We start from the raw sequence: 26,430 nt of genomic DNA, 5'->3' as shown, positions 1-26,430 counted from the left end.
AATCTTTGATGAGCCAGTCATCGAGGTAGGGAAATACCTGAAGACCATGGTTCCTTAGAGCTGCTGCTACTACTACCAGGCACCTGGTGAACACTCTGGGAGATGAAGGCAGGCCAAAGGGCAGCACTCTGTATTGATAATGCAGATTCCCCACCCGAAATCTGAGATATTGACGGGAGGCCGGATGAATGGGAATATGAGTGTAGGCCTCCTTGAGATCCAGAGAGCATAACCAGTCATTCTGCTCAAAAAGGGGATAAAGGGGTGCCAAGGACAACATTCAAATTTTTCTTTGACCAAAAATTTGTTGAGACCCTGAGATCCAGAATGGGCCGCAGATCGCCCGTCTTCTTCGTTACATGGAAGTAACGGGAGTAAAACCCCCTGTTCTGCTGTTCCAGAGGAACTGGTTCGATGGCATGGAGACGAAGCAGAGCTTGAGCTTCCTGAAGAAGAAGGGCGATCTGGGAAGGATTGGAAGGATACTCTCTTGGAAGAAGCTCTGGTGGAACCTGAGTGAAATGAAGAGAGTATCCATCTCTGATGATGGTCAGTACCCAGAGGTCGGATGTAATTGTCATCCATCGGTGATAAAAATGATGGAGATGACCTCCTATAGGGGGAAGAGAAGTCAGAGACAGAACGATGGAGGTTATGCTCTGCTTGAGACAGTCAAAAAGGCTGTGAAGCCTTAGGTGCAGCAGAAGGTTGAGATTTTTGTTGCTTCAGAGGCTGCTGTTTCTTAGAAGGAGGGCGATTGTAAGGAGTCACCCTTGGAGCAAAACCCTCTGATATATAGGAGGAGGACATGTAGTTTTGGCAGGAGCTGGCTTTGGCTTAGGTCTGACAATAGAGACAAAGGAATTTTCATGGTCAGACAATTTCTTGGTGGCTGCCTCGATAGTTTCATCAAAGAGGTCATTGCCTGCACAAGGAATATTGGCTAAGCGGTCCTGAAGATTAGGGTCCATGTCAATGGTATGAAGCCAGGCAAGGCGACGCATGGCTACAGAGCAAGCAGCTGCCCAGGCAGACAACTTGAAGGCATCATAAGATGACTGAAGTAGTCTAAGTTGTGATAAAGAAGCAATGACTTCTTGAAATTCAAAGTGTTTTTGAGTATCCAAATAACTCAGAAATTTAAGTAAAAGAGTTATGAGGAATTTAAAATAAGTAATAAAATGAAAGTTATAATTGAGGACTCTAGAGGACATCATAGAATTTTGATAGATGCGACATCCAAATTTGTCCATAGTTTTCCCTTCCCTTCCAGGAGGAACGGTGGCATAAACCTTTGAAGGATGTGACCTCTTTAAGGAGGACTCTACAAGCAGGGATTGATGAGATAACTGTGAGTTGTCAAACTCTTTACGATGTACAGTTTTATACCTAGAGTCCAATTTGCCTGGAACAGCTGGAATGGTATAAGGAGTCTTCAGGCATCTGGCAAAAGTCTGAGACAAAAGCTTGTGAAGAGGAAGCTTGAGTGACTCTGCTGGAGGTTGAGGTAGATGCTTGACTTTGAGGTACTCCTTAGAGTATTTAGAACCAGCATCTAATTGAAGATCCAAGTCAACAGCCATCTGACGAAGAAAAGATGAGAAAGATAGCTGATCTGCCAATGCTTTGTCTTGAACAGGACTCGAGGATGTCGAAGCAGCCTGGGTCGAAGATGAAGCTTCAGCAGGAAAAAAGGCATCAAAAGAATATAGAGACTTGGATGAAGCAATTGAAACCGCTGCATCCTCGAGGTGTGGAAGTAGAGACCTTGATCGAGGAGTCGGCGGTCTAGTGGAAGTAGGAGTAGATCGAGGCTTAGTGGAAGAGGGACGTTCTTTAGAAGAAGAACTATGCCTGGAAGTATGCCTCGATGAAGGTCTCAATCGTCGATGAGAACGGTGCTTGGAAGCAGATCTCGAAGATTGAGGAGACTTCACCTCGGAGACAGAAGCAGCCGATGCTACCAAAGAATGGATAGGACTGGAGGCTGTAGATCGAAGCTCCAGAGGCTTGATGGAGGAACCTCGATGCACTCCCAAAGACTCTGCTCCTTGTATAGAGTGTGAGGATTCCTGCCGAGGCACTTGCAAAGATTCTGCTCATTGCTTTACGTGCTTAGATGCCAGACCAGACACTCGCAGAGACTCTGCTCCCTGCAAAGAGTGTGCAAGCTCAGACTGAGACAAAGGAAGTGACTCGACCTCACGGGAGTCTGCAGAATACCCAAGCTGGATGAGAGGAAAAAGCTTCGGTCCCATATTAGTAAGGAACTGAATGAATTGCTTCTCCAACATGGTCTGGAAAGAAGCCGGCAAGGATGGATCCGCGTCTGAAACCGGACCACCTACTTTGGCTGGAGGTTCCACCGAGGCAGTGTACATGTGCTTCGACTTAGAAGTCTTAGGCACTTTGAGCACCACCACTGGAACTTTCTGCTGAGCTACCTGATATGAGGTAACAGGGGAAAATACAGCAGATATCATCGAAGAGAGAGCCGCTGCAAACGACGAAGGTCTGATGAGGCTCGAGGTGGAAGTAGTAGAAGCAGGAGGAGTCTCGGTTGAAAGTGAGGCCGAGGTCGCCGTCGAAGTCGAGGGATCGGAGGAAGAATCCATCCCGAAAAGCTTCTCCACCAAAAGACAACGACGTTTAAGGGCTCGAGTTTGAAGAGTAGCACAGCGCTTCAGCTGATGTTCCGGCCCAAGATACTTGAGGCACCGACGGTGTGGGTCCGTAAGGGAAATCGCATACTGACAATGGCTACACTTCTTGAAGCCCGTTACAGGCCGGGACATAGAAGGAAAAAGGCCACCGCAAAATTGAAGCCCTTGGGCTGCGGCCGAGTGGCCTGCCCCGGCAGTCGGACGGAAGATTGAAATTATTTTTTTTTAAACTAGAAATAAAATAAATAAAGTAAGAACAGTGATTTGTGAAGAAAAAAATACAAACCACGGTTCAGAGAAGGCACGAAGTAACGAAGTTAAACGTAGAGTCAAAGACGGACTTCTCAGCTCCGCGGAAAACTGAAAACTGAGGAGATGCACCCTACGCTGGGTGGGAAGGCACTCGCACATGTGCGGCGCGGTCGATTCGAAACTTCAAATTTCTTCAAACAAGCCTGCTTGCGAACTTCCGCATCCGGGCTCCGCTGATGACAACACCCATATGTGAGAATAGCTGCCTGCTTGTCCTGGGATAAGACAGTAATATTATGGAAGCCAGGTGAAAATACAGGAGAGTTGCCTTAAACCTGGTATGATTAGTAGTTTCCCTTAAAATCTGAATTAAAGATTGCCAGGCGTTATTCCTGCTTATACTAGAAAGCTGATTGTTAAGACTTTGTTAAGCTCACTGGCTCCCTATTCAACACAGAATAACTTATAAAATCATAATTTTAACATTCAAAACACTCCATAACAACCAGCCAGAATTCTTAAACAATTTTCTAATTCCCTACACCCAGCTAGAACACTGAGATCACAATAACAAAATCTTTTAATGGTTCCATCTCTCCATATTATTACCACTACATGAACAACAAACTTCTCCGTCACAGCCCTGGAACTACGGGATGAGCCCATGCTAGATTGTTTCAAAGGAAAACTAAAAACATTTATTTTTATAGACGCATTCAACCTCTAATGCACTTACCTTATGAAACATTATCTTCATTTCAGCTTTGGTTATCAGATGGGATCTCCTTTCCTTTTGTATTTCCCCTATATGGCTCTCTTTCCTATTTTATAATGTACCTAATTCTTTACCTTAATCTTATTGTTCCAGTAGGTCCTGTATGTTTTAATGTATGTTACCCTTTTTTACTATATTTATTATGTACAAACCACTTAGAAGACTGATAGACAGTATACTAAACTAAACCTTAGGCTTATATACCGCATCTTCTCTATAACAGTAGAGCTTGGCACGGTTTACAAGAATATTAGTAAGAAGAACGGATACAATATGGATTTGAAATAGTATGGAGAGGAGCGGAATTTACAACTTTGAAAGTAGCCAGGTTTTCAGATGTTTTCGAAATGGTTGGAAAGAACCCAGATTGTGCAGATGAATAGGAAAATCATTCCACAGTTCAGTAATTTTGAAAAGTAGAGACTTCCCTAATTTGCCAATGTAGGTAACACCTTTCAGCTTAGGAAAGAGCAATTAAAATTTTTGAGTTGATCTGGTAATGTCAGATCTTACAGAATTCCAAGACAGGAAAATTAAAGGAGGAAGGATGCCATGGAAGATCTTAAATGTTAAGCAGGCACGTTTAAAATAAACCCTGGAAATTCTAGGAAGCCAATGAAGTTTTTACAGGAGCGGAGAGACATGATCAAATTTACTTTTTGCAAAGCTCAGCCTAGTAGCAGTATTCTGGTCAGTTGAAGTCTCTGAAAGCTTTTCTTAGTCAAGCCTAAATAGACCAAATTACAATAATCCAACCTCGAAAGGATGATTGATTGAACAAGGACAGCAAAGTGTTGATGATGGAAACAGGATCTCACTTTCCTCAACATATGGAGACTAAAAAAACATTTTTTTACCAGAGAATTAAGATGGTCGATGAATGAAAGTGTTGAATCTATAATGACACCCAGAACTTTACTTGAGAATTCAATCTGCAGTGAGGATCCTGAAGGCAACAGAATGGACAAAGGTAGCTGCTCTAATTTTGGGCCAAGAAAAAGTAACTTTGTTTTGGACTTGTTCAGTTTCATTTGTACCATAAGGGCCCAAGACTGAAGTTTCATTATACATTCTATTATATTCCCAACGAAGTTAGTGAGGTTCGAGTCATTATAAACTTGAAGGCAATGGGAGCTTAAGAAAGTTAAAGTTAACAAACCTCCAGCAGCCATGGTGCTGTACTTCTGTTACGTGAGAAGGGGCAGTATGGAGGGAGAAGAAAACCAGTATCCCTTTCCTTTCTGCTTCACTAGGAGAGCAGTGCTGTCCTTTAAGAATAGCGCTAAGAAAGTAAACTTAAAACCTCGCTAAAAGGGTTTTAGGAAGGATTACTATCTAATAGGGGGATAGGCCTTCACACTGAACTCCAGTGCCAGAGTTAGGGTTCAGTGTTCTGCTAGTAAACATAGCGAGCGAGGTGAAAGTGCAAAGGGTACTTGCAATTCTGCTGCTCATATTTATTAGGGAGATTATCAAAGATTCCCTGTAGGGTTGAAAAAGGCTAGGTCACTTCAGAGAGGTGATAAGAATCCAAAAGTCTCATATCTTTTCAAAAGAGGAGCCAAGCCTGATAGCCCTAGGGAGAGTTGGACTCTGAGAGCCTTGAAAGGGGCCATTAAAGAAAAGTTTGTTTAAACAGAAGCCGCTGTATTTTGAACAGTTTTGGGGGTTTTTGGAGATTTGAATTGCAGCAAAATCATTTGGACTGAGTTATAGTATGCCTTTATGCCCTGTTAGGGGTAGAAAAAAATGTGACATGGAGTAAGCTGGATTTCAGATCCGTATGTTTATTTTCTGTCATCAATCCCAGCTTGGCCACTCCAAGGATCACCACCAATCCCAATGTGTTATACCTTCTTTTATTAAGCTCTTGTAAACCGTGCCGAGCTCTATATTCATGAAGAGGATGCGGTATATAAACTTAAAGTTTAGTTTAGTTTAGATCTAGGTGGGTCACTGCCTGCCACAATTATATATATATATATATAGAGAGAGAGAGAGAGAGAGAGAGGGATACACCGTATTTTTCGTTCTATAAGATGCACCCGTCTGTAAGACACACACACCCTGTAGAGGAGGAAAAACCGAGGAAAAAAGTTTCCTCCTCTACAGGGGGATGCGTCTGGTGCTAGGAAGCCTGAAATAGCCTGCCCACAGCCTGAAGTAGCCCTCCTGCAGCCCACAGACACCCGTAGCCGAAGCCGCCCGAAGGAGCCCGCCTACTGCCTATAGCCCAAAGCCGCCCACAGCCCCCCCCCCCCCCCTCCGCCGGTACCTTTTTAAAATTGTGGTGGTCCAGCACGTTTTCCTGCTGGATGGCTGGCTTTGGTAGCAGAGCAGCGCGACGCAGGAGTGCGACCTTTGTGCTTCCTGCCTGGTCCCACACTGCTCAGTGATTTCCTTGACCCCCCTTGTATCACTGCAGATGCTGCCTCACCAGGCTCAGAGCGACTGAGACCCTATTATCTCCTGTGCTGCTGTCACTAATCCTGCAGGGGCCAGATGTTGCTGCTGAGTGGGCCACCTTGCTGTAATCGGACCATCTGATGGCCTCTGCTGATGGCTGCCATGGCATCAGCCCCACTCAGCCCTGTTTAGCTGGGGATGGCTCTTAGAAGGTGTTGCAGTGCTGGAAATGGAGGGTGAAGGTGGATGCTCAGTAGAAGCCTGAGTGGCCTCCACAGCTGTAGTAAAGTCCTGCATAGCTGTTGCAACAGCAGCTGCTGCCAGAAGTGTTCACAGGACTCACACAACCCCTCCCTCATCTGCTCTGTTGCTTAGAGGAGTTGGCACTGCTAAATCAGTCAGTTGTCTCAAGGTGTCCATGGGAACAGGGCTGATGGGGATCATGCAGGGTTTCCCCCGACTCCGTAGGGATCTCGCAGGGATGGAGGCACCGTGAGGGGCTCCCACAAATGTTATCTTGCTAGTGTCTCCTTCTTCCTGTCCTCCAGCCATACTATCCCCTCCACAAAGCAGTGCTCCTTGCCCACAACCGATCCAGAAGTCTTTCCTCCAATGTCAGAGCTGACATCAGAGGGATGGCTTCCGTGTCAGCCACATGCAGCATGCAGGAACCACCACCCACGTCCCTGTGAAGAAGCAAATAAGGCAGGAAAGAGGTGGCTCACCTGGAGGCTCTGTCTGGTACACACTCTTGGGAGGGGAGCACAAGTACTTGGGCCACAGAAGGGAGGGAGTGAGCGTGTTGCGATAAGGAAAGAAGGGGGCATAAACTTGGGACAAAGGAGGGAGCGCATTGGGACATAGGAGGGGCACGAACTTCAGTCAAAGGCTGGAAGTTAAAATGAGAATGTGTTTTTAAGCTTCATTTTTTTTCCTTACAACTAAACATTTACTATTTCAAATGTTGGGTAAATATCTTCTTCATTTTCCTATGCCTTTCACTGCATAATATGATGCAAAAAGAGAGCAAAACAAAAATACACTTTTAGTGAGTGAGACCAGGGGTGTCAGATGTGACCAGTTTAAGCAAGAGCGCTTCCACGGTCTGTCAGTTCTTCATACATCCCCAATCATCATAATATAATGCTTTTTATAGAAAAATTTTTTTAAAAAAATTATTTTAAAAAATTTTTTCTATAAAAAGCATTATATTATGATGATTGGGGATGTATGAAGAACTGACAGACCGTGGAAGCGCTCTTGCTTAAACTGGTCACATCTGACACCCCAGGTCTCACTCACTAAAAGTGTATTTTTGTTTCACTGCATAAAACATCTTAGCATCTTCTTATGTATGTTAAAAAGTAAGAGACAATGATAACACTATGAAGATGTCCAGGATAGTACAGTACCGATACTTACAAACAAAATTCTTAAAGAGTACCTGATTAGATTGTAAACTGAGTGTGAATCACTCAGATGGATGTAGCTGATGGGTGGTATATCAAATATAAAAATGAAAATAAATGAAAATGCTACATTCAGAATTGAGACTTTCAGGAATGGCCAAAACTTGGAACCAACACGGGGCGATGCCACTCTTGACCTAATCTTCAACGGACTAGGGGGGCCAGCAAAGGAGGTGGCGGTATTACCCCCACTAGGTAACAGCGATCACAACATGATCCAGTGCAAGCTTGAAATTGGATCAACAAAGGGGAAAAGAACCACAACGACGGCACTCAACTTCAAAAAAGGAAATTATGATGCCATGAGAAAAATGGTGGGAAAGAAGCTCAAAGGCAACATAGGGAAAACGGAATCCGTAGAAAAAGCCTGGACCTTACTCAAGGAGACTGTGCACGAAGCACAAAGCATATGCATCCCCAAGTTCAGAAAAGGGTGCAAAAAAAATAGAACAAAACACCCAGTGTGGATAACAAGTGCAGTGAAGAAGGCGATAAGCGACAAGAAAGCATCGTTCAGAAAATGGAAAAAGGACCAAACAGAGGAGAACCAAAAAGGGCACAAAGAACGCCAGAAAGAGTGTCACCGATTGGTTAGAAAAGCAAAAAGAAAATACGAAAGAGACTAGCAAAGGAAGCAACAAACTTCAAGTCGTTCTTCAGATACGTCAAGGGGAAGCAACCGGCGAGAGAAGAAGTGGGACCATTGGACGATGGAGACCGAAAGGGAGTTGTAAAAGAAGAGAAAGAGATAGCTGACAGGTTAAATGAGTTCTTCACGTCAGTCTTCACGATGGAGAATATAACCAACATTCCGGAACCCGAGGAGATCGTAATAGGAGACCAAGACGATAAGCTGGTCAACTTAGAGGTAAGCCAAGAGGATGTACTCAAGCAGATTGACAGACTAAAGAGCGACAAATCGCCGGGTCCGGATGGCATTCACCCAAGGGTACTCAAGGAACTAAAAGACGTAATAGCGGAGCCACTTCGACAAATATGCAACCTATCCTTAAAAACCGGAGAGATCCCGGAGGATTGGAAAATAGCAAATGTCACGCCCATCTTCAAGAAGGGCGCAAGGGGGGACCCGGGAAACTACAGGCCGGTGAGCCTGACTTCAGTTCCGGGAAAGATGATGGAGGCACTGATTAAAGACGGCATCTGTGAGCACATCGAAAAAAATGGGCAGCTAAAACCAAGTCAACATGGCTTCTGTAAGGGTAGGTCATGCCTCACAAACTTATTGTACTTCTTTGAGGGAGTGAACAGCCAGGTGGATAAAGGGGAATCTATAGACATCATTTACCTTGACTTCCAAAAAGCCTTCGACAAGGTGCCACACGAGAGACTGCTTAAAAAGATATGAAACCACGGGGTACAAGGGGAGGTCCACCGATGGATCAAAAACTGGCTGGCAAACAGGAAGCAGAGGGTTGGCGTAAAGGGCCTCTACTCAGACTGGAAAGGGGTCACGAGCGGAGTTCCGCAGGGGTCGGTGCTGGGACCGCTCTTGTTCAATATCTACATAAATGACCTAGAGGCGGGAACAAAGTGTGAAGTCATTAAATTTGCAGATGACACCAAACTATACAGCAGGGCTCAAACCAAGGAAGACTGCGAGGAGCTCCAAAAAGATCTAACGCAGCTGGAAAAGTGGGCCGAAAAATGGCAGATGAGCTTCAACGTGGGAAAATGCAAGGTCATGCACGTGGGGAAAAAGAACCAGATGTTCACATACAAAATGGGGGGAACACCACTAGGGGTTGGTAACCTGGAGAGAGACCTGGGAGTGATGGTAGACGCAACACTGAAGGCATCGGCGCAATGCGCCACAGCCTCTAGGAAAGCAAACAGAATGCTGGGTATCATTAAGAGGGGTATTACGACCAGGACGAAGGAAGTTATCATGCCGCTGTATCGTGCAATGGTACGGCCGCATCTGGAGTACTGTGTCCAGTACTGGTCGCCATACCTCAAGAAGGACATGGCGGTACTTGAGGGAGTACAAAGAAGAGCAACCAAACTGATAAAGGGAATGGAAAATCTCCCATATACCGACAGATTGAAGCAGTTGGGACTTTTCTCCCTGGAGAAGCGAAGACTTAGAGGAGACATGATAGAAACCTTCAAGATCCTGAAGGGCATAGAAAAAGTAGACAGAGACAGATTTTTCAAATTAAGGGGCACCACAAGTACAAGGGGGCATTGGGGGAAATTGAAAGGGGACAGGTTTAGAACAAACGCTAGGAAGTACTTTTTCACTCAGAGGGTGGTAGATACATGGAACGCGCTTCCAGAGGCTGTTGTGGACAAGAAAACACTACATGGATTCAAAGAAGGTTTGGATAGATTCCTAGAAGAAAAAGGGATTGGGGGGTACAGATAGGTATAGACCATTGCTCAGGCAATGGGCCTGATGGGCCGCCGCGGGAGCGGACCGCTGAGCAGGATGGACCTATGGTCTGCCTCAGCGGAGGCAACTTCTTATGTTCTTATGTTTAATGCAAAAACCTAAATTGCAAACAAGTAAAAAGTAGAGCCAATTATCAACTGCAGGCAGTCCCCAGGTTAAGAATGAGTTATGTTTTTAAAGCTGTTAAGTCAAATTTGTTTGTAACTCAGAATTTGTAGATTTTAAGATTCTTGCTGTTTACCTCTCTGCTCCCAGCTACAAAAGAACCAATTTATTTGACAAATAAGAATATTAATTTTGATATATTTAAATAAGGTCTTTTGTTTCTATTCTTATTGTCATAGTATGTTTTAATTTTTTAATAATTCTTAACATTGTACTTGAATGTTTTTAACAATTGTATTACTTTTATTATATAATTTTAGATTGTACGTAGATAGTGTGTTCTATGAAACTGTACCATGTGCTGAAATGTCTCAGTATTCTCCTGTTGTGAACTGCCCAGAACTACTGGTTGGGTGGTATACAAGAAAATAAATTATTATTATTATTATAATTGTCCCTACCAGTGTTCCCTCTAAGGTACAGCATGCACAACCACACACTGTTCTTAATGTTCAAGTTCAAGTTCAAGTTCACTTTATTTTTGATGGATCGCCTATTTAAAACATTCTAAGCGATGTACACTTAAAAACAAGTTATAAAAGAACATTCAGTCATATTAGTAAAAAACATTAAAAAAACAAAAACCAATAAAACACATATTTGTTAAATAATTAAATTAAATAATACATTAAAAACAAACATGAAAAGGGAGGAAAGGGGGGAAAAGTTACATATTTTCTATTGGTGAAAAAAACATATATTAGGAAAAAACATAAAACAGGGGTGTAGGAGAAAAAAAAAAAAAAAAAGGAAAATTATTCATTAAAAGCCTGGCTGTTAAGGGATGTTAAAAAAAAAATAAAAATAAAAAAAACAGAAAAGTTATTCATTAAAAGCGTCATTAAATAAAAAAGTTTTAAAGAGTTTTTTAAAAGAGATAATATCTCTCTCCTTTCTAATAAAAAGAGGCAAAGTGTTCCAGAGTTGGGGAGCTAAAACAGAGAACATATCATTTCTCCTTGTTCCCACAATTTTGAGTGAAGGGACCAAAAGTAACTCTTGTTGAGATGAGCGAAGTGTTCGATTAGAATGATAGGGGATAATCATTCTAGAAATGAATTGAGGGGAGTTATATATTAGAACTTTAAAGACTAAAAATGCTATTTTAAAAGTTATGCGGTGATTAATAGGTAACCAGTGTGATTTATTAAGAAGGGGTGTTACATGGTCATATTTTTTTGCTTTATGTATAAGTTTTATGGCTGTATTTTGGATTATTTGGAGTCTTTTCTTTTCTTTTTGGGAAATATTGTATAGCAAAGAGTTACAATAATCTATTTTGGAAATGTGGTCATGCTTCCTTCCTGAATATGCTACAGGAGAAGTGTAGGAGTCTATGCCACTTAATATACTGCTCAGTGAAATCAAATTGCGTTCTTAAGTATGAGTCGGGTGTCTGTAACTCAGGGACTGCCTATATTTAAAAATTCACAGCTGAAAAGACGGAATGCAATTCGTACAGCAATTTTGATTATTTCACATCTCTTTTACAAGTCCTCAGAAATTAGAATTCAAGACCTGGGATCTCTTAGAGAGAGGAGATAGTGGATGCTGCTGATGGGCAGACTGGATAGGCCATTTGGCTTTTTATCTGTCATCATGTTTCTCTGTAACAGAGGATGAATTACTGTTAATGTACCACTTATTTCTATAAAGAGTTTTAAAACTTTATAATTCCGGGAGCAAGCTATTAACGTTTTCCAAATATTTTTTGTTCATCAAAAGACTCATTCCTATATTAAGACACAATAGTTAATTATTTCTTGGTTTTCTTCCTTCCACCCCTCAGAAGCAACAACTGGGTTAAAACTATGGTTTGGACTTCCCGTACATGCGAAAAAAGTTGCAGTCCTTTCTAAACAACTGGGGAAAGAACATCTTGAGCGGAGACTAGGGAGCTGCGATTGCTTGTCAAAGCTAAACACAAATAGTGAAATACCTGCCGACTCTCGGTTTCAGAGCTCGATGTGATCCGAGGATCCCACTGGTATCGGGAGGAAGAGGCTTTCACCACTGAAGAAGAGCGGCTGTACCCTAGTTCTGGCGTCACTCCGGCGTCGCTACAGTAACAGTAAACACTGCATCGACTACAGGTAAACTCAACCCAACCCATGAGGCAAGATTTGCTGTCACTTCCGCACACTATGCAAGGTTAGAACAAGCCACCTATCCCGGTGCAGAGAACCAGCAGCAACCCCTTGACCCCCTTGCCCTTGAGGACAATAGTAGAAAAAGCAGCTACTGCACCGCCCTAAGAAATCCCCGTAGCGCCTCGGATATGTGGAAGGAGAAGCGTCCAACAAGGCGGGGGGGGGGGGGTCGTCTGGGGGAGGCGCAAACCTGTCCTCCGAGGAAAATAGTGAAAAACAGCAAATGTAAAGGTGTTAACTCAGGAAATGTGTGAAAATGTTATTTTGGTTTGTTTCCCCACCACGTCGCATACTTAGAGGTACCACTGCTAAAAATAAACATAAAATAGAAGAAACAGGCTGAGAAGAGAGAAAAAAATGAGCTAAGTTGCAGAAAGGAAAATACTAGCACTGAATCTCGGCAGGAGGGATGCCTAAGGCCCTGACTGGCTCAGGTGCCTAGGCGGGGCTAGATACCTGAGCCAATCAGGGCATTATGTCCCTCCCAGGGCATCCCAGGATGCACCGGGAAGGGGCAGGCCCACTGTTTTGAAGAGGCGGTCCTACAGCCTGGAGGAAGTAAGGCATATTTGCTGCCGATTTTCTTCAACTGTGGTGTTTTTTTTCAGGGTTGGTCACCAGCGGTGTTTTCGTTCGGCCGGGGATTACTCTCTGTTTGTTTTATGTTATATGAACAAGGAACAAAACAATGACAATGAACAAAAGCCGAGAGTTCAAACAGAGATAAAAGATAAGATGTCGTGTCGCTCTTGGACGTCAATTTTTTTCCCCAATTTATAAATTCCCATCCAATCATTTCACCGACTGTAAAACGCTCCCTCGGAAGCACCCTTAACCCCGCCTTTTCAGGCCAGTCGGTGCCCGCGCCTCTGAAGCTGGAAAATTTATGCGTTTTAGTTTTGCGCCGCTAAGTTACCGGCGCTTCGGGGCTGTTGGTGTATTGTAGCAGATGGAGCAGGACTTGCGGCTGGCCCGACAGTTACAGGAGCAGTATGACCGGGAGCTAGCGGTGGCGGAGGAGGAAGAAGGGAACTTGGTGTCCGGGCAATTGCGGCCTCCCTCTGTCGATGTTGGGCGCTCAGTGGTGGATCCTGCTTGGGAGCTGCTAGATCCAAGCCCGGATGTGCGTGCTCTCTTTTTGCAGTTCAACGAGCGCTTCTTCTGGGGAAAACTTAGTAGTGTGGAGGTGAAGTGGAGCCCCAGGATGACACTGTAAGTACACTTCTTGGGCTGCTATTCTGTGGTGTGTGATGGTTGCCGACTGGCTCCAGATCAGCCTATCGAGGCAAACCCTGCTAGGCAAAGCTGGAGCCATTAGACCAGGGGTGCCCACACTTTTTTGACTCGCGAGCTACTTTTAAAATGACCAAGTCAAAATGATTTACCAACAATAAAATTAAAAAAAAACACAACGCACACTGTACACATAGAATTGTTAATTATCATTCCTATTCCAGGATTTTTTCAAAGAGGACAAAGCATTTGACTCTATGCACTGTCACCTCAGTAACAACCATACAAAAATAGACAAATACCCACCCCCCTCCCTTTTTACTAAACCACAATAGCAGTTTTTAGCGCAGGGAGCTGTGCTGAATGCCCAGTGCTGCTCTCGACGCTCATAGGCTCCCTGCGCTAAAAAACACTATTGCGGTTTAGTAAAAGGGGACCATATTGTAAAATATAGACAGCAGATATAAATTCAGACACATTTTGATCACTAAATTTAAAATAAAATCATTTTTCCTACCTTGTCTGGTGATTTCATGAGTCTCTGGTTGCACTTTCTTCTTCTGACTGTGCATCCAATCTTTCTTTCAGCCTGTATGCTTCCTCTCCTCCACACCTCATTCCCTCCCCCAACTTTTTCTTCCTCTCTGCCTGACCTTTCTTTCTTTCTCTTTTCATGCCCCCTTTCTTTTTTTTCTGTTTCTCTTCTTTCCTTCTGTTTCTCTGCCTGCCCCCTTTCTTTTTTTCTCCCTGCCCTTCCCCAAGCCACTGCCACTGCCATCGGGGAACAGGACCCAAACGCCACCAATGGATAACAGGCCCCAAAGCCGACGCCACCCCATGCTCTCCCTGCTTCGGGCCGACCAGCATTCCTCTCCCCGACGTCAATTCTGCCGTCGGAGAGGAAGTTCCGCCCAGCCAGGTAGCAATTGGCTGGCCCGAACTTCCTCTCCGACGGCAGAATTGACGTCGGGGGAGGAAGACTGATCGGCCCGATAGATCGCCAAGGCAAAGTGAGTCCTGGATGATTGACTCACTTTGCCTTGGCGAGCTACCGGTCGATCGCGATCGACCTATTGGGCACCCCTGCATTAGGCAAACCTAGTGGCATCTTTAGAAACTTGATGAAAGGTACCTTTGGAGAGGCTTTATTTTCTCACAATTGAGTGATATCGTACAGAATTGAGCATTTATTCTTTTATCTGCATGTAATGAATAAATTTAATTGAGCTTACTATGCTGGCCTGCTCCATTCTGTTGCTGCTCTGGATCTTATGGATTGCTTGCCTATTTGTTTTTTGGGGGGACATTCTTCTTCCTATGCAGCCAAGCATTCTTAGGGCATTTGCTGTCATCTTTCTACCTGTTTGACCACCTTATGGTTGTCACATAAAATCACATCCTTCCAAATGCATGACCCACTGTTTTTTAGTACTTAATGTTAGCTGCCAAATTCTGGACAACATTGTGAAAGAGGCTGCTCCAGTTCAGTCTGGGTTGGTGTGGCTGAAAATGTGATTACTAAGAATTTAGTTTTTGTCAACCTGATGCTTAAAATTTTTTTCCACACTTGTTAATGTTCAGAAGGCTTGATGATTTCTACTCTGTAACAAGAAAGCCGTAATTCTGTTACATCTACTAGGAGTTCATATGTTAAGAGATGCATCCATTCCCAAGAACTGGGTTTTACAGAATTCAGCTTCTCCCCATATTGCCAGTGGAATGTTGTTTGTGCCCCCTTCAGCAAACTGTGCAGAGGCATTTCTGATCTACTCTTAGTCTTTCTTATTTTTAGTTAATACTGTATATACTCAAATATAAGTCGAGACCCCTATTCCCCCCCCAAAAGGAGGAAAAATGGTTGACTCTATATAAGACGGGGGCTTAATATTCAAGTGCCATGCTCTGCCAGGATCTGCACCCAGTGTCCCCTCCCTCACGCCCTTCCCTGCCAGGCTCTGCACGCAGCCATCTTCCCTTCTTTACCAGGCTCTACTCAGACCCCCTCATTCCTTGCCAGGCTCTGCACCCACCCCTCCTCCCTGCCAGGTTCTGCACCCAGCCCCCCCTCCCTGCCAGGCTCTGCACCCAGCCCTCTTCCATCCATGCCCTATCAGGTTTTGTACCTAGCCCTCCTCACTCCTTGTCAGGCTGTATATCCAGCCTCCCTCACTCCATTCCAGACATTACACCTGCCTTACCTTTCTATCTCTGGTGGTCTAGTGGTAGGCTGGGACATGAGGGATGCCTCCTGTCTCCTGTCCCGGCCGACTACCTTTTTTTTAAACCCCCCCCACAGCGCACACTTACCTGCCATTTTTAATCCCTGTACAGTGTACAGGGCAGGAGCAATCTTTCCACGCCCTGCCCTGTGCTAAGCCTCTTTGTCCCCATTCCCTTTTGGCAGCCAGCGGTGCACCCGACAGGGCCGAGCTCTTCCAGTTTCCTGCTCGGCCCCGCGCTGCTCTCTGAATGGCCGCCGCCAGTTCTCGCGGGACAAGAACTGGCGGTGGCCATTCAGAAAGCAGGAAGATCTCGGCCCTGTCGGATACGCCTCTGGCCGCCAAAAGGGGACGGAGAGGCTCAAGGCAGGTCGCGGACTAATCGCTCCTGCCCCGTACACCACTGGACCACCAGGGATTAAAAATGGCAGGTAAGTGTGCGCTGGGGGGGGGGGGGGGGTTAAAAAAAGTAGTCGGACGGGAGACAGGAGGCATCCCTCCCGTCCCAGCCTGCCATGTCATCTGGGAAGGGATCAGGTTGATGACCCGAAAATAGGATGAGACCCCAATTTTTGGGCCATTTATTTGGCCCAAAAATCTCATCCTATATTCGAGTATATATGGTAAGTTCTTTTTTTTATTTTTCCCTGAGGCTTTGGAGCCATGAGACCCCATATTTGGTGATTCTCTGCCTGGGAAAGACCTGAGAGACAGACTGAAGCTCGCAGGGCAAACCTTTGGGTGGACCTGTGAGGCTAGCCTGCTGTGTACTACTTTAGGGCTCCATCCTTCTGCCTCTGTCCTTCCATCCCACAATAATCAGGGATGGAAACTCTTCATTTCACTCAGGTTCCACCAGAGCTTTCTTCAAGAGAGTATCCTTCCAATCCATCCTAGACTGACCTCCTTCTTCAGGAACCTCAAGCTATGCCATCGAGGAAGTTCCCCTGGAACAGCAGAACAGGGGGGTTTTACTCCCGTTACTTTCTTGTTCCGACGAAGACAGGCGATCTGAGACCCATTTTAAATATAGATCAGAACGATTGGCTATGTTCTCTATATCTCAAGAAGGTTTCTACTCGCATCCCCTTCCATCCGACCTCCCGTCAGTATCTCAGATTTCGGATGGGGAATCTGCATTATCAAAACAGAGTGCTACCCTTTGGCCTGGATTCATCTCCCAGAGTATTCACCAGGTGCCTGGTGGTGGTAGCAACCTGGTGGTGGTAGCATCATTACCTAGATGACTGGCTCATCAAAGATTCAACATCTCAGGGGGTTATTGTAGTGACCCAACGGACTACATGATTCCTATAAAGTTTGGGATTCGAAATCAACTTTCCTAACTCCCAACTTCAGCCATCTCAGACTCTACAGTTCATCAGAGCTGTTCTGGACACTATCAACTTCAGAGCTTCCTCCCGCAACAACGTCTGGAAGCTCTCCTTCAACTCTGTCATGTAGCGTCTTCCCGCTCTTTATGATGGTACTACTAGGTCACATGGCCTCCACAGTCCACGTAACTTCTTTTGCCAGCCTTCACCTCAGAATTTCTCAGTGGACCCTGGCATCTAAGTGGACGCATGCTTGCGATCCATTTTCTCGACACATTGCAGTCACTCCTTCCTTGAGACAGTCTCTCCGCTGGTGGATGCTCTCTTCCAATCTCTCCAGAGGCTTACTGTTTCAAACGCCCCCCCCCCCCCCATCAGTAGGTCCTCACAACAGATTCATCGACCTGCACTTGGAGCGCTCATCTTGATGGTCTCCTTACTCAAGGCCACTGGACCAGTGCGGATCGCCAGTGTCGCATTAATCTGTTGGAACTCGGAGCGATCTTCAATGTTCTCAAAGCTTTTCAAAATCTTCTTCACAACTAGGTCGTCCTCATTTCGGCAGACAACCAATTTCAATGTACTATGTCAACAAACAGAGAGGGACAGGATCTTCTTCTCTTTATCAAGCAGCTCTGAAGGTTTGGGACTGGGCAATCTGCCACAAGTTTCCAAGTTTCCAAGTTTATTAATTTTTAATATCCCGACCATAAACCAAATATCTGGCCGGTTAACAATATAGTTTTAAAAATAAAGGGGGTAAAAGGGAAGAATGGATAAAATATTTAAGTGAAACATGAATGACAAAACAAGACAGACTTGACTGTGAGGGTAGTAAGGGAGGAGGTGAAAAAGTTACATTTAATAAGAAGAAAAGGGAAGAATGGGTAGGGGAAAAACGTGAAGGTAAGGGCATGTTGTAGTAATAATTGCTTGCAAGAGGAAAAAGAATGGAAATAAGAGAAGAGAGAGGAAATGGATAGAAGAAAATCTAGGTTCGGTTATAAGCGTCATGGAATAAGAAAGTCTTTAGACAAGATTTAAATTTAACAAGTTGTTGTTCGTCGCGGAGGTATTGTGGCAAGGAGTTCCATAATGTAGGTGCTGTTACGGCAAAATTTGTTTTGCGAGTATAATAGAAATCTTTTAGAGGGGGGATGAAAAGAAGTTTTTGATCAGATGATCTTAGAGTGCGGGAGGAGCATTGAGGTATCAGAAGTTTGTCAAGGAATGAAGGTTGATGAGATTGTTTAATTTTAAAGCAGAGTAAAATGATTTTATAGGTGATACGGTGGGTGATAGGGAGCCAGTGAGCTTCTTTTAAGAGTGGAGTAACATGGTCAAATCGGCCTTTTTTATAAATAAGTTTTATTGCAGTATTTTGTAATAATTGAAGGCGACGTAATTCTTTTTGGGGAAGGCCATTGAGAAGGGAGTTACAATAATCTAGGTGGGAGATTACTAAAGAGTGAGTCAATACTGTAATAGAATCAGTGTCCAAGATAGAAAGTAGGGATCGAATAATGCGCATTTTGAAGAAGCTGACTTTAACGATTGAACTGATATGATCATGGTAAGTGAGATCTCTATCAATAATAACCCCTAAAAGTTTAATTTTACTTTCCATGGGAAGTGGAATAGATTTAATAGAGATAGTTCCTAATAGAGTTTCAGAAGTTTTAATTGGAAGAAGAAGACCACAGGATTTCTCGATGTTAAGAGAGAGCTTGTGTGTATAGAGCCAATCATATATGTTATCTAATTTATTGTTTATATCTATTATTTCTGAAATGTTGGTGGTGTTGATTGGATGAAGGAGTTGAATATCGTCTGCGTATGCAAAAATCGTAAATCCTATTGATTGGGCTAAAGTAAGAAGGGGGGAAAGAAAAATATTAAATAGCAAAGGGGATAGAATTGACCCTTGAGGGACTCCGAAAGTTTGTGGTAGGTTTGGCGAAGTTTCGTTTTTAAGGTGGACTTTAGAGCAGCGATTGTGAAAGTAAGATATAAACCAAGAGAGTGCAGAGCCGGTAATGCCGCAGTCTTTAAGTCTTGTGATAAGAAGAGGGTGGTCAATAGTATCAAAGGCTGCGGATAAGTCAAGAGAAACTAGAATAGCTGATTTTTGATGATCATGGTAGTATTGTATAGTGGAAGTTAGGCCTAGTAATGATAGTTCTGTAGAGTGTAAAGATCGAAACCCTGTTTGGCAGGGATGTAAAGCATGGGTTTTTTCAAGAAATTCTGTCAGTTGAGAATGAATGATTTTTTCTGTAAGTTTGGAGATTAGAGGTAAATTAGAAATAGGACGATAGTTTTTGGGGAGAGTGGAGTCTAGGTTATGTCGTTTGAGCTTTGGAACAATTAGAGCTGTTTTCCAAGAGGATGGTACTAAGTTATCAGAAAAAGATTTTGAAATCATTTCCCAGATGAATGGGCCAAAAAATGAATAGAATTTTTTAAGAAGTATAGGTGGGATACTCTCTAGAAGATTGTTGGGGGAGTTTAAGGATTGTAGAATGGGAAATAATTGAGTTAGAGATGGCATTTTGAAATTAGAACAGGAGCTGAAAGATAGTTGAGTAGGATCATTGAGAGTTTGAATAGAAGTAGATGGTGATGATGGTCCAAGATGAGATCTAATGTCTTTAATTTTAGAGTCAAAGAATAATGATAATTCATTTGCGGATGGTAGAGTAGATATAGGTAGGTTTTGTTTTTTTTTGGAATATTTTGAAAGTGATTGAGCTAGGCTGAAGAGTGTAGAAGAGTTACGAGTGGTAGAGATAAGTTTAGAAAAGTATTCTTTTTTTGTTTGTTGAATAGTTTTTTTATAGTGGAAGGCTTTTTCTTTAAAAAGATTGAGAAAATTGTTTTGTCGTGTTTTACGCCATTTGTTTTCTATCGATCGAAGTTGTCGACGGAGAAGAGTCAGTTGTTCATTGTACCAAGGTTGATGTAGTTTTTTTGAATATTGATTAGAGAGAGGTTTTTTTATAGTTTCTATTTTTGGTGCCAGAGAATCTAGTAGTGATTTTGTGGATGTTTCCCAGAGAGAAGATTGTTCGGTGATAGAAAGAGAGGAAAAATCTTTAATATTTAGGTTAAAGGAGGTCTGAATAGTAGATAAAGTTATATTATTAATATTGCGAGTGTTGAAATTATTTTTATTTTGCTGTTGAACATGAGTGGGATGGGTTGGAGTATCGAGTTGACAGGTAATTAGAATGTGGTCTGTCCAAGGTATTGAATGGTATTGAAATTTTTGGAAGAGCTGCATATTAGAGGTTGGACAGAAAATATTATCAAGAGTATTACCAGCAGAATGGGTAGGCATAGAAATGAGGGGAGATAGTGATAGATCAGAAGTCAAGGTTAAAAGTTCAGACGTATTGTAATGGTTAGGGGAATTGAAATGGATGTTAAAATCTCCAAGGATTATAGAGTCAGGATAAGTGATATTAAAATCAGATATAGTAGAGATGAGAGCAGAGAGTGAAGTTTTAGATACTGGAGGGGGGAGATAAGTAAGAAGAAAGTTAAGAGGAGAGGGGAATTTTATAGAGAAGTGAAGAGTTTCAGTTGGGGCAGTAGAAAATATAGATGGAGTATTAGACTGTAGAGGGATTGAAGAGTGATAGATAACAGCTAATCCACCTCCCTTTTTGTTTAGGCGAGGTTGGAAGATTGATTTATAGTTGAGAGGACAGGCTTGAGTAATGTAGGCATCTTCTCCCTCTGTTAGCCAAATTTCTGTAATACATAGTATTTGAAGATTGTGTTGGATTATGGTATCGTGAATTAAATGATATTTATTTTTTATGGAACGAACATTTACTAATCCTATATTAAGTTTAGGAGGGGAATTATGTTGATTAGAATGTGAAGCAGATGGAGAATGTAACGGTATGGAAATAAGGTGTTTTAGCTGTGTTTCGTTTTGGGTAAAATTGAAAGTGAATTTGGGTGGTCTGCGACCCCATATGGTAGGGATAGCAGACATTGTTCCTGGATCGGAGGATGAGGGAGTGGGGAGATTGGAGTGAAGAAGAAGAAGATTTAAAGGAAATATAATTAGGAAAAGGTATATAAAGGGTAAAATTCTAGAGAAAGTTGCGTTGGATGGTGTTTTAATGGGGAGAGTATTAAGAATGTAAGAGATTAAGAAATGAAGTAGCGACATGAAGGAGCGCATAAAGGAGCAGGACCTGCTCCTTAGGTGCACTCCTTTGGCGCGCGCCGGAGGCGCGCACCTATGCGGCGTGCGCCGCAAAGCAGGCAGATTTAAAGGTACTACCGGTGGTGGTAAGTGGGCGGAGTCGTTGACGCCGCCGCTACGCGGCGGCCGTCTCCCTGGGAAGGAAGGAAACCTGTTGAAATTAAGATAGAGACACATTAGAGAAGAAAGAAACAACAAACGACAAGAAAAGAAAAACCTGGAGTGATATATAAAGAATATACGAAGAGAGATACATAGAGGGGAGCAGTTAAATTAAAAGTAGATAAACATGGAAATAAAAAATATATACTAACCAATTGCAGATAAAACAGTAAGTAAAAGGAAACAAAGATTAAGTTTAAAATATAAAATACAGTAGTTTTAAAATGGTGGTTAAAATGGCTGCAGGCAGGAGGTGAGAGTGCCGTGGAGCAAATAAGTGCTGAATGCTCAGAAGTCAAGTGTGCGCCGCAAAGCAGGCAGATTTAAAGGTACTACCGGTGGTGGTAAGTGGGCGGAGTCGTTGACGCCGCCGCTACGCGGCGGCCGTCTCCCTGGGAAGGAAGGAAACCGGTGGTGGTAAGTGGGCGGAGTCGTTGACCTTCCTAAAAGCTGTCTACATCCAAGGGGCGAAAAATTGCTTAACGGACAACTTGAGTCATCTTCTGCAACCTCACGAATGGACACTCCATTCCTCGCCTCTACATCACATTTTTTCATAGTGGGGAACGCCTAAGATAGATCTCTTTGCACCTCCCCACAACCACAAACTGCCTTAGTTCTGCTCGAGGCAGATGCTTTTCTACTGGAATGGACAAATCTCTTCCTGTATGGATTCCCTCCGTTCCCTCTCATTCTCAAGACTCTTGTCAAGTTGAAGAACGCTCATGCCACCATGATTCTCATTGCTCCTCGGTGGCCGAGACAACCTCGGTACTCCCTTCTACTTCAACTCAGCAGCAGGGAGCCATTTCTTCTACCAGTTTATCCATCTCTGCTACACAGAGTCAGGGATCTCTGCTTCATCCCAACCTGCAGTCTCTACACCTGACAGCTTGGTACCTGTCAACATAACTCCTCTTCAGTTTTCTCAACATGTAAGAGACATTTTAGAGGCTTCCAGAAAGCCTGCCACTAGACAGTGTTACCACAAAAAATAGACTAGATTTTCTATGTGATGCATCTCTCACAATAAGGAGCTTCAAGATTCCTCCTTATCTTCTGTTCTGGATTATCTTTTGCACTTATCCACCTTTGGCCTCAAGTCTACATTGATCCGAGTCCATCTCAGTGCAATTGCTGTTTCCACCAGCCTATTGAACGAAAACCACTTTCTGCTCATCTGGTGGTTTCCAGATTCATGAAAGGACTTTTCAATGTCAAACCTCTTCTCAAACCACCTCCAGTAGTTTGGGACCTCAATGTTGTTCTTATTCAATTGATGAAGCCTCCATTTGAACCAATGTCTATGGCTCATCTGAAGTATCTCACTTGGAAAGTTGTGTTTCTCATTGCCCTCACTTCTGCTCGAAGAGTCAGTGAGCTGCAAGCTTTAGTTGCTGATCCACCTTTCACTGTGTTCCATCATGACATGGTGGTTCTTTACTTCCTACTTAAAGTGGTTTCGGAATTTCATCTCAACCAATCCATTATTCCAGTGTTTTTTCCAAAGCCTCATTCTCATCCTGGAGAATCAGCTCTTCATACTCTGGACTGAGCATGGGGCATTGACGCCATTTGTGAAAGCTTCAGGTATGAAAATAATTCTACATGCAAAATGACACCAGCGCAAGGTTTTAAAATTATAACCAGGATTTATTGAATTATTGGTTCTATTTTCCCATTATTAGATCAAAAGAATAGCATAATTGCTTACGTTGCGCTCATGGGAGATCATCATCGTGGCCAAAGACTGGCCTTCTCACAATGGTCTCGTCTTTCTATCTCATTACAGTCTATTATATAACTTTTGGTTTAGTGACATCATCAAGTTTGACGACCAATAACATTTCTCTGGGTGGTCTTAAAGTTTAGACAAAGAAACATTCCTCCATGTTTAAAAGTTATACAAAGTTTTCAGAAAATTACTTTTGATTTCTGAATTAACATTATAACATTCAAGAGAATCTATAATTATTAACATGGTGCTGATAAATTCTCAACCTCTCCCTAAATTGACAGTAACTTTAGTCTGGAAGAGGAAAGCTGACAGCTTCATGTTACACACAGTGATAAGCATGGGCTTCCAATGCCCCCCCTTCCTATGCTGGAGACTGACTAATTATTTCCAGATGTTGTGCTCAAGAGTTTTTCTTAATGTTTATGCTTATAAAACCATTTATATTTCCACATATCACATCCATGGGCCCCAAACATTCATAATTTCATTCATATCTTGGCCATTCATACTTCATACATTTTATATCTCAGTTTGGAATATGGAATCTAATATGCTTTTTCTAACTGGTCTAAGCACATCTGTTTTCAATTAGAACCACGAGGCTAAAGGCGGGAAGCTGAACAAAGAACAGAAACTATTCACTGGCACAAGATGCTGGCCTAAGACAGGACAGTTATAGCACATACAAAGAACCTCCATGTAATCATGTAATCATGATTTCCACCATGATTTCCACCATGATTTAGTTCAACAGCAAAGTACACAAAAAAACACCATTCTTTTCCTTATATTAATCTTTAGTGTGTTTTTTTCTCTGGCCTTAGCTACATTATATTTAAATGTTTTATTCACCTGTTTTTCGTACGCTTCTATTTGGGCGTGGTCCTTAACTAACACAGATGTTTGTCTAACTAGAATTACCCAGAATCATACGAAAAACTGGCTTTTTGTAGAAAAAAACTCCACAAAAAATACTGCACTTATCATGTCCTAACATCCATTCTCATTTCCGTCCCATAACCAGCACCCCCTGCTGGCCACGAGCCACTACTCAATCCCCTCTTGGATATTACTGAATTTATGAAGTAATATTCATAATTGAGCTCGTGGTCTTATCTGTGGCGCTGGGGTTCACTCAGGGTACGGTTCTTCTCATGGATCAGTGTGTGTCTGTGCAAGTATATTCTTTTAAATGCCAATTAGATAGCAAAAGCCAGAAAAATGTACTACCTAGGCTGCAACGGCAGGTGCCTAGAAGATCTTACCCAAAGCTTACTTGAATTCTCTAGTGAGAATGCAAGCAAATCCCATCCACTATTCTAGATAAAACCCATCTAAGTGTACATTTATGTAAGTTGCTGTCTAAACCATATCATATAGGAAACTTACCATTCCAGTGGTAGTTAGACAGTGTCTGTTCTAGGTGCAAGTACAGTCCTAGAGCAGAGACGTCTGTTGTTTTATTCATAGAGGTATTCATGAAACTCCAGTACTTTTGAAGTTTAAAAGTCAGAAAATTTAGAGAAAGTATAGTTAAAGAAAAATAGAACCCTAGATTTCCCTAAGATAAAGAGAACCTCAGTATTACCTAATTTAAATAGTCCCTATGCTCAAAAGTGTTATGTTATAAATTTTTGGAATTATATCAATAAAGTGTAAAATAATGCACAGTGTTAAGAAAACCCAAATATATGCTTAATATGGAAATGTACTCATGTGCAGATAATGCATGCACATCAGATATAAGTTTTCTTTTTCTGTGTGTGTTGCAGGAACTCATTTCTCAAATTTAAATTAAAATCATTAAAAGGACTGATGATATCAGCTGTTAAACCCAATTAAACAATATTGTGGCACTGTGTTACAGCTTAGAAGCTGCCACTGTGTATAGAAATACAGTCATATGAAATAAAATTTAAAATACAGGATACACAAAATATTTTCTGAGAACAATGCATGAAGACAATGATAAAGAAAATACAGTTATTAATACAATATCAGAATAAGTCTATGAAATTATGCAAAAGCATAATTAAAGTTCAGAAGCCTAATTCAAATGAAGTGATTTAAAGTAACATGGTTTAAGATAAAGTCTGTTTTTTCGTTCAAAATTTTTTATATGAGTCCAGAAATGTCTTTTGCAAATAGTTTTAGCAACTTGTAAGGTCGGAGTCTCTAAATTAATTTCAGTGAAATTTAAATCATGGCTTTAAAAAGTTCATGCTGCAACGTTTTCATAATTCAAGCTTGGCTTTTCTGTAACTGAAAGCTTGGCTTTTCTGTACAACTGAAAGGTAAGCACAGCTCATTAGTTGAAGACAAAGGAACACTGAAATTCCCGCCGAAAATTCAGCATCGGAATTTTTTCTCTGTGTTCTCCACAGCTCTAGTGGTGGAATGTGGTACTGCTGGTCAGTGTAAATCCTGGAAGGAAAGCACATGTTCATTAACAAAAGAACAAAGGAAAAAACACATAGCACTTTATCCCCTCTGCAAACTGTACCAATTCTTGTATTGCAGAGTTACAGTTTCTGTGTTGAATTGTTGAAAGGATTCAAAGAAGGTTCTTAACTGAAACACAAAACATACAGATTAAATAGACTTTTTTCAGGGTCCTGTAGTACCAAAATTGGCCACAGGAAAATTTAAACATGCAGACACATTCTCTACATGGTAAAATTAGACTTTCTTTTTTTCTAACATCAGGGAATTATTCTCAATTCCATATTCTTTATTAGGTTCCTATCCTGAAGAGCTTACTTGTAAAAAGTAAGCAAAATTTCAATTCCGAATTCATCCACTTACATAAAAGTTTATTATAATTGTTCTTTTAAGTTAACTAAGTTAGCAAGCCCTTTGTTTCACATTTATTTCGATTTTCAAAAAAATATATAGGTACTTAACCTCTATTTTTGTTAATCTTTTTATTTTAAACTTCCCAATTTAATTTTAAAATGCATTTAAATTTAATTACTCCCTAATCATACATTTCGGACAATGCACAAGTTTAAAAATACTTTATAAACCATGCAGGGGCACAAAAATTCATATTCAAAATTAATTTGAACCCTGAGATAAAAATATAAAGGCAGGGATTTTATTTCTCATGCACTGCTTTGCTTGCTCATAAAAACAATCTTTCTTGTAAGCATGGTATCTGTTTTTTGGAATAAATCTTTTTCTTTTCCACAAAATTATCCTTTCACTGTTGATTACAATTCCCAAGTCC

The 26,430-nt window shown here is 42.2% G+C and overlaps 2 protein-coding genes across 6 annotated transcripts in view; one reads left to right on the top strand and one right to left on the bottom strand.

Annotated features, from left to right (window-relative positions):
- Positions 1-12,627, bottom strand: part of LOC117358015 (centromere protein J-like) — a 324,580-nt gene extending 311,953 nt beyond the window's left edge. For all 5 annotated transcript variants that reach the window (XM_033939403.1, XM_033939405.1, XM_033939406.1 and 2 more), the window contains exon 1: positions 12,083-12,627. In XM_033939403.1, coding sequence (XP_033795294.1) covers positions 12,083-12,256 — 174 coding nt within the window. In that variant the 5' untranslated portion in view covers positions 12,257-12,627. The remainder of the gene's footprint in view (positions 1-12,082) is intronic.
- Positions 12,628-12,819: 192 nt separating this feature from the next.
- Positions 12,820-26,430, top strand: part of SPRTN (SprT-like N-terminal domain) — a 51,987-nt gene continuing 38,376 nt past the window's right edge. The window contains exon 1 of the mRNA XM_033938739.1: positions 12,820-13,505. Coding sequence (XP_033794630.1) covers positions 13,243-13,505 — 263 coding nt within the window. The 5' untranslated portion in view covers positions 12,820-13,242. The remainder of the gene's footprint in view (positions 13,506-26,430) is intronic.

Source organism: Geotrypetes seraphini, chromosome 3, assembly GCF_902459505.1.
Source record: "Geotrypetes seraphini chromosome 3, aGeoSer1.1, whole genome shotgun sequence".
NCBI classification, from domain to species: domain Eukaryota; kingdom Metazoa; phylum Chordata; class Amphibia; order Gymnophiona; family Dermophiidae; genus Geotrypetes; species Geotrypetes seraphini.
This window is presented reverse-complemented; position numbering and strand designations above follow the sequence as displayed.